The following is an 8836-nucleotide window of genomic DNA, read 5'->3' on the forward strand; positions in this document are numbered from 1 at the left end:
ACCAAATATCTCTCAGAGGGGCGTGGGGAGGGGCTCCTTATTTTCATCTAAAGTAACAGACAGAGAATCAGCACTTTTGAAACAGGGCTGAAACAGAGGGGATTATGGGTAATGCTGCAATGATCTGTTTGGTGTTTGGAGCCAAACACTTCAGAGACATGTTTGTATATATCTGAGACCTATAATATGTTGATGAAAAACAGTATAATAGGGGACCTTTAAGACTATTCACTCCAAAATGTCCGGGCAGTGTACATTTTTTCATTTGTCTTAACGTGACATGACTGATTTTTTATTCAACACGTAACACGTCCACAGACAGAAGACTCACCCGTCTCTGGGGTCCATGGCTGCCAGCGGGGACAGGTGGTGGGGGCTGCCGAGGTCCCGGTCCAGGCGGTGCTGTCTGGAGGGGAGGTCAGCGGAGGGGACGGAGGAGGGGTTGGGGGGCAGGAGCTCCACTGAGGCGCTGTGGTGGGGGGTGCTGGAGCCGGCGTACAGGCCTGAAAGACAAACAAAGCTAATTCAGTAAATGTGTCAAATAAACTCAAGGCCTCTGCTCTCCATCTTTGCTTTGAGCAAATTAAAAGACATTTCATGGCAATGGAATCTTTGTTTTCACAATGTTGAATGTTCTGTGTTTGCCCTGTTTGTAATTTAGGGTACATTGATTGTACTGCCATGGGGTTGGCCTTGTTTGTCCTTTCAGCTGTTTGTGCTTATGACACAATAATAAACTAAAATGTTACATGTGTTTGAGCGGTGACTTTGAGCCGTAGGGTATTTAAAGAGGGTAAATTGGGTTACTGTACGCCCTCATGGTTGTGCGAGTACATGACTATCCATATATCTGTAGTACTTCTGCGTGTGTATGTTTGAATGTACATTACACTGTATCTGTATCATTTTATTTTTACATAAATACTAAGAAAATAATTAACAGAAGAGTTGGATTTGCTGACTGATATTTGATGAATATTTGATTGACAGCGGTCTGTGGGGGGCATCATTTTCTACTGAAGCTGGCTGCATGTCGCCAACTTTTCTACTGTTTCAAGCTGTGGACTCGTATTAAACACAGATTCGTTTTTCCTGTTCAGAAACAATGGAAACCAACGGCTGCTGCAACTAATAATATTTGTAGTAACAGCTTTTTGTTCCTAGGGAAGAATTCTACCAAAGTTCCCTGAGCCAGAGGTGCTGAATTAAAATGTTTTGTTTTGTCTGACCAACAGCCAAAATCCAAAAGATACATTTTCCAGTAATAAGTATTTATATTTTCATTTGGGGGGCAGCTAGTATTTCGACTTACAGTATGTATGGTGGACAGGTGCAAATGCATATTAACAGCCCAAAACCTTTACATTCGGAGCAAGTTAAAAAATGAGACAAATAAAAAAAACACAAACGTGCCAAAACACATGCAAATGAAGAAACAAATTCACCATATTGACGAAACGTCTTGTTTACTAATAAACAAAACGCTGCAAACACAAAAGAAAAGGTGCAAGAAGCTCAAAACACAACGGAAGCGGCGACACTAAAAAGTGATGCTCACAGCTGGGACAGGAGCGCTTTTCGATGTTTGGGGATAACACATTTGCATGGGTTTTTGAAGTGTTGGGCCGTTGTAGCACATTTGCTCCAGTCAGTCATCGTACTTATATGCTGTTGTAAAGTGTGACAATTTGTTACCACATTGTGCTTTTGTCTGGCAGTTTTTGCAGCTGCACTTTCACACATCTGTCAACAAAAAGTTTCCTCTTGTTTAATCGGAAAATGCTGCTCCAGAGAGAGACCTTTGACAAATCGCAGTGAAATACAGAATCCAAGTCTTTAAGTTGGGAGAAGTTACACTGGATCTTCACTTATTCCACCAGCACAATAAATCTACTCTTGCCATCTTCCGCTCCGTTTAACATATGATTTCTTTCCCAGGATCCACCCGCTGACTGTTGGGGCAGTTAACCAGTGACGAGAGGGGAAGACAGGAGGAGATGAAAGGAGGGGAAAAGATCGGCGCTCCTGGTTTTACCGTTTCCAGGCGCAGCTGTTCTCGAGTGGAAGCATGCTGGGGCCTGATCTGACAGCACTCTGAAATGGTTACAAGCTTGATTCATTACCCCCAAATCATCAATCACAGTCCTTAAATGTTTTCCCCTTTAGCCCCAACATCTGCTATCAGACCGGGCAAAACAGTCGACAAATAATGGCTGTGATTGCCTCAATTTCATCGCTGGTTCCTTCTGGTGGGAGAGGAGTGAGAGGATGTGATGGCACTCTTTACAGGTTATAGAGGATTATGTTTTTGAAGATGTTGGATTCTGAAATGCTTTTAGTCAAACTCAGGAAGAAAGTCCTGAGTTAGAGGGATATGGAGAGGGATGTCAGCCATTCAGCATAATAGCAGGAGCATGTAAACATCTGCACTAAAACTTTGATGAGTCCTTCCTCTGGTTAATCAGTGAACTCTAATTATGCTCCATAAAACAGAGAGGGGCTTCTCGTAAGTCCTGCTGCAGCCATGTGAACAAGAGCAGACTTATAACAGGAAAACAAGTTTAACTCTGACTGGAAGCATGACTCATTTTATGCTCCACAAGTGTTAATGATGGGATGGCTGCCCACCTTGCCCAACCTCTTCCATGCATCCTATTGGCCCTGAAACAAAGGGGGAACTCATGAAAATGGAGATCCTGAATGCCAACCTGCAACGTCTTTGCTGGCCTTGAATAACACCGTATCCCTGAACGCTTTGGCATCGACGCACGAGCAAAGTCCTCGGGGCTTTAAAGCATTTTAAACAAGGGAGTAAGCAACATCCACTCAGAAACAGAGGGAGGCAAAGGGGGAAAAAGCCAAGATGCAGAGGTCCAGTGGACATTCAAGGAGAAGTTGAGCGTTCACAGTCGTCAACATAGTGTTGAGTTCCAGCAATAATAACAGAGAGCAACGGAGAGACTGGATGGGATACAGGCAGAAAACAAGGACAGATGTGAACTGAGGGACTCTGTCTTGTCTTGTCTTTAAGATAGTTAAAATCTATTTATCTCTCTCTCTTGTTCCCACTCCGAAGTTGTGTTGACACGTTGTCACGGTCAAATTCATCAATTAGAAAAATGGATGTTTAAGCGGCCACATGTGACGAATAAAAGTTTCCGTTTGTGGTGGGTTGTAATGGTTTTTGCAGCCTTTGCATGACAGGATGACAGGTTAACATTATATGGTTATGAATTACAAACCAAGCAAACAAAAGTGCCAGGTTGTTACTTCTGAACTAAAATAACCAAGGGGAGTCCAACAGCTAAAATGTTGATATAAAATGTGTATAGGCAATTATAGATGAATTATAGTGTGTTTTTGTTTGAATAAAGGTGCGGTAAGTATGGTTTTTACTGCCTGAGCACAAAATTACCATAATACATCTGCAGGAATGTTGACATGTCTGCTGATGACCACCAATGACTCGCTGATTGCTTTGCCAGGTGTGGGGATATCTGGCGCTCAGACCTCGCCTGCTGGCTTAGTTTTTAGTTTGGAAGAAAATCCCGTGGCCATCGATATTTTGAGACAAGGATTGTGCTACTGCCGGTATTATATGACATGTATTCAAGCCAAAAAGCTTAGATAGAGGTGTTTATGCCCTAGTTAGCTTACATTTTAGCATAGTTTATATTGAAAATGTATCGATTTGAATATGTTACAAGACAATAGAGTTTGTATTAAAGGTGGGGTATGTCATTTTGGAGAAACCAGCTCCAATGCGCTAGAATTTGAAAATACACAGCCGGAACAAATATGCCACTTCCTTACAGAGCCCCTCCTCCAACACACACGAACGCGCACATGACCAATGAGGGCACGAGATAAGTTTGTGCACAGATGGAAGGCTGACAGGCAGGTAGGCCATCCAGTTATTTTAGCCGGGCCGGCTCAGATGATTGGTCGTGCTTTTTACAGCGCTACGGCTTCCACTGATGACATGTTTTTATGGATTTTTTGTCAAAGCACTTCAGATATTCATTGCTATCGGGATGTTAAGAGCATTCCATTGAATATAACAAAAAGTGTATCTGGAGCCGGTTTCTCAAACTTACCTACCCCACCTTTAAGTGCCTGCATCTACATTATAACAATAAATGATTGAAATGACAGAAAGAAAGCATTACAATTGCTAACATAGACCAACTCAATATTACCAGGGATTTAAGTAATTGGCAGCAAAAGTAATGATAGCTTTCTTAACTGCAACTAAGAAATATTCCCCATGAAAAGTCTTGTGTGTTTCTTTACTTCAACCAGAGGAAAAGTAAGCAGTTGCAAAGACGTGAAATGTGTTGGAGAAACTTCTGACATGTTTTGGGAAATCTCAGAAATCAACAGGGTTTTGAAAAATGTATGTAAAGTGCTTGAACAAAAACTAAGATACAAAACCTCTCTGAGTTACATTGTACTTCATCTCTATAATAGGGCATAGCAATTGAGAGAAAATAATACAACTTCTTTACTACTGTTAGTATTTAATTGTTGTAAATGTCTTGCCAATAAAGAAGTAAGAGGGAAAAAACCCAAGGAAGGACCGCAGAGAGACACTAGAGACCTGAGTTGTTGCTGCTGACTAAGTGTTAGATTACTTAATGCCTTCATAAGGGGGTGGTTATGTATTCAAGGTGTTTGATTACGGAGCAGCTTCCTGTGTGCACCTGTGAAGATGTCTTGGCCCAGTCCGGGAGAACGGCCATCTTTGTTGTAGAGGTGCTGCGAGGAGGTGGAGCTGTGGAGGTGCTGCATGGACAGACAGTCACTCAGGACGTCCTGCTCCAGGTGAGGACAGGGCCGCAGCTGTCAATCACAAACAGGAGAAAGAACAGAAAATGTTTACAAGAAATGGTGAGTCATTTATACAGAACTCCATCTGGTTTGCAAGATTACACAACCGAAGAACAAAACAGTTATTCTCTATTTTTGGCTGGGTGTGTCTTCTTTTAAATGAAATAACATGATTGTATTGTTGATTTGAAACAGTAACATATTACATTGTCAGTCAGGGGCGCCCAGAGGAGAAGCTATGCTGCTTTTTGAGTCATGCTTTGGCCTTGGTCTTTGTGGTTAAGTGATCAATGTACCAACTCAGAGCCAATACAAGATTGCTTCTGTTTCTTTCCCTGCCAACAGTAATGTGGGGCAACCGAAGACACATTGCAGCTGGAGAGCCGATCACACGCCACACAGAAGAAACCGTAACCTAACTTGTCTCAGAAATGAGACATCTGCCTTATAAATCAGCGTAACAGCTGACCTCTGTATTATACATCAGTGGATTCCTCTGTAATAAAACATTACAGTTGCTGAGGTACACACCAGCACTGTACCAACAACCACATTTTCCCTTTACTCAGGAGACCCACCTTCAAAGAACCTGTAAATTCAACACAGGGGCCGGTAAGTATGTAGAAAGAAATACGTTTTAAACCAATCTACTAAAGGTCTCAATGGCTACTGCTTTGGCTCCAATATCAAATCATGTTTTATGGAGAAAAGAAGAAGTGGATCTTAGACTGTGTAAAATATGAATGTACGTCGCCCGTTGGTTTCTGAAATGATGTTGTGAAGCTCAATGTGAGTCGCCATCTTTGCATTAACAAAACCCGGCTAATCATCAGGTTGGGGTTATTTATTTGGTAGATTTGGTTTGAAGAAAGGGATCCATTTGGATACACATTCTAAAACAACACAGACAACAGACATATCTCTGAAAAAGGATCCCCTGTCACATCTAAGGTAATTTAAACACCACTAGTACAAACATGATCAATCCAGGGAGTTAATAAACAAACAAATAGGCATTACTACCCTAGCATCTGTGTCACACTGTTAAACGTTTCCATGTTAACCTCCGGCCCAAAGGAATAAGCTTTGACACTGTGTGCAGAGGGTGTGAGTCATCTTCCAATATAGAGCTGGATAAGCGCTGTTTCTGTCCTGATAAGAGGTGACATGGGGGAGCAGCTAGTGGCTAATGCACCCACCTGCCACTCAAAGCACCCACCAATGTAGATGGACAAAATGTACTTTCCACTAAAGGCAGCTCATTGTGGAATAGCCTCCCAACTGAGATACGGGATGGTCCCACTCTCAATAGTTTTAAAAGGTCAACTCAAAGAATGGTTGAGAAACAAACAGACGTGCAATCACCGCTAAATGCACTTTAACACAGGGGTGTCTCCTCTTGCACTTTAGGTAGCTCTTGTTTCTTCTGTTGCACTATACATGTCGTAGCTAGCTGCTACATTGTACTGCCATGTCATAAATACTTGTGTATGCTGCTCTTGCTCTTTTTGCGTATCATGTATTTTGTTTTTGATATGTTCGTAAACTTCTTAAATATTTTATGTGAGGGACTGCGGATGGAAATGAGCTCAAAGCTAAATCTGGCACTGTTACGCTTGACACATTTAAAAAAAAAAATTACCGGTAGGTGTTCATCACTGTGCATTGTCCCTGCCAAATAAACGATTACGGTCAATGAAATAAATAAAAATGTTTCCACATTACTTTAAGGCTGAGTAAAACTTAAAGAGGACATATTGTGTTTATGTTCAGGTTCATATTTGTATGTTGTGCCTCTACTGTCTCCATGCTTTAATGTTCAAAAAGCTCTTAATTGTTCTCACACTGCCTGTGCTGCTACACCTATTCAACCTACTTTGTCATGATGCTTTGATATTAACCTTTTCGAATAATACATATTTTTGTATCGTAGTAGTAACTGATCTATGATGCTGAGAGGCATAACAATCTTAATCGTTAGTATGAGTGTTTTTTTTTTTTTTAAAGACAGTGTTTCAGTTACAGAAGACAAGGTCGACGTTGTTCAAGGTTTATTCTTCATCATCATCTCAACCCTATCGGTCTCGGTATCTCTGTGTCTCATAGTCTGTCCATCCTTCCACAAATCCAGCCTTTGTTATTTCATGAAAATCAAACCCACATTTCGATTCTGTGGTCGGAAACATTTTTCTTCACTATCACAATAATCTACTCTACCCTCAGCGATGAGCCAAGTGGACGAATAACAACGATATCTGTGCGTGACTCCACATCCTTTAAGACCTTCTGCCTCTCCGGCCAGTACAATCACAGATGATTGATTGAGTTGTACAGCTGGCCTCCTCCACGTTATGAGACTGAAACACTGTATGTCAATAAATATTTATGTGCTTGTCCTCCAGGGGATCCTTATGAGTTTTCTTGCTAAACATTCATCGAATGTACTGTACGTGGGGCTCGGTTCTCCGCACTGCGACACTCCGAACAGCTTTTTCTCTTTCTTCTGGAGAGTGAAGTAAGAGCGTTTGTTTGACATTTGCCCATAACATCTGCTCACTGGGGTTTTCAGCTGAACAGCTTTTTAACAATGCTACAAGCAAACATGTGTTTTCCCTTTACAGCAAAGAAACACATCATCCAGCCTGCCACTACCCAGCCCCTTCCATAACAATGAGCCCATTCTCTGGTATTTACCCACTTCCAGTCAGAGGAAGAATAGGCTTTTGACCATGGACACGATGAAATGTGGTCTAACCTTATCTATTGTTGACGGAACGATTCTCAGAGACACCCCTCCGCTGCCCTAACCCTCATTTAAACCAACTTGATTGATCCGTGGATAATGTACATCAGAACAGGACAGATTACAGTCTGTTTGTAAAACCTGTATTCCTACCTTATTGACTTGAATTAAGACATGCTAAAAAGCTCTGTGGTTGCCATTGGTTTCTCACTTGGAAAATATATCTGAGATATGACCAGTGATGGAATGGTGCATTCTGTGGCTATTAGTCCTGACGGCTGGAAATACTAGTCGTGGAGTTGTCATTGTCTACATTGTCGCTGTATTGTATAATTATTTGTCTGTTTGACTTTGATGTTTTTCTTTTCCTTTCGATGTTTCTTTTTATGGCTCTGTTGTTTAAGTTATCTTGATAAGCATTTGTTGGTTTGGTTTTGCCTGTGTGGGCATGAGGGAGTGGGGAGTGTAGTGAGTGTACTGTGATACAATGTAAATGAAATGGCATTGATTATTGTAAACTCTAATGAAATAGAGTTTTAGCATTATAATTGTGTCTTTATATAGAACTTAATCCCTTTATCCTTCCCTCTTGTGTAGAAGCTGTCTTACCTTTCTACGCACCTGTTGCTCTTTGGCCGAGTGGATCTTGACATGTTTGCGTAGAGAGCTGGGATCTGTGTAGCGCTTGGTACAGCCGGGGATCTGACATGCGTACGGTTTCTACAGGAAGAAAAACAGTATTTCACTTTAGTTTTAAGTTTGCATAGCATTTAAAATCACTTTTAGGTGAGGGGAAAATACACAAGTCTGACAGTTATTTGAGAAGAAATAATGGATATTGGGGAAATTAGGCTGAGAGGAAGCAAAATGTATACACAATAAGTACATCTGTTAAAGTGAAGGCAAAGTGAAAGACCTACCTTTCAGCTGACAGAATGTGAAGTAAGAAGAAGAGGAAAAAATGCATGAAAAAGAAAGAAGAAAAGATCTGTTATAAAATATTTTCAATGACAAATGATCTCCCTAAATTCAGTCCTACATTTAAATGTAATTGCTGTTGCGGCTCTTCCCTGCTTTTCTTGTCCCATTGTATTAGTGAAGCCTCTCTTTGTGATAAAACAACCTCAATGCAACATAATAAATATAAATACTCAACAACGCTTGACCAATTTTCAGTAAACTCTTAAGAAGTGGTTACCGTAGTTATTATTTGCATAAATACGAATTTAAAAGGTCCCATGACATGGCCATTTCTACTGATCA

General features: G+C 41.1%; 1 protein-coding gene across 1 annotated transcript; it reads right to left on the reverse strand.

The window, feature by feature from the left end:
* Window positions 1-327: 327 nt before the first annotated feature.
* LOC104961593 (zinc finger protein GLIS1-like) lies at window positions 328-8294 on the reverse strand. The gene is made up of 3 exons (XM_010789915.1): window positions 8183-8294; window positions 4704-4842; window positions 328-503 (listed from the first exon to the last, which is right to left on the reverse strand). Exons 2-3 carry the CDS (start codon window positions 4789-4791, stop codon window positions 328-330), a joined length of 264 nt encoding a protein of 87 aa, XP_010788217.1. The 5' UTR covers window positions 4792-4842; window positions 8183-8294.
* Window positions 8295-8836: the final 542 nt, after the last annotated feature.

The sequence above is a fragment of the Notothenia coriiceps genome, unplaced genomic scaffold (assembly GCF_000735185.1).
Source record: "Notothenia coriiceps isolate Sejong01 unplaced genomic scaffold, NC01 NC01_scaffold00033459, whole genome shotgun sequence".
Lineage (NCBI taxonomy): Eukaryota > Metazoa > Chordata > Actinopteri > Perciformes > Nototheniidae > Notothenia > Notothenia coriiceps.

What these genes read in the sequence shown, in the direction of transcription:
- LOC104961593 (XM_010789915.1), bottom strand. Translation starts at nt 4,791, where the DNA reads ATGCAGCACCTCCACAGCTCCACCTCCTCGCAGCACCTCTACAACAAA. An exon ending in GGGCCAAGACATCTTCACAG is followed by an intron (nt 504 to 4,703) that starts GTGCACACAGGA and finishes TTTGTCTTTCAG; the next exon opens with GCCTGTACGCCGGCTCCAGC.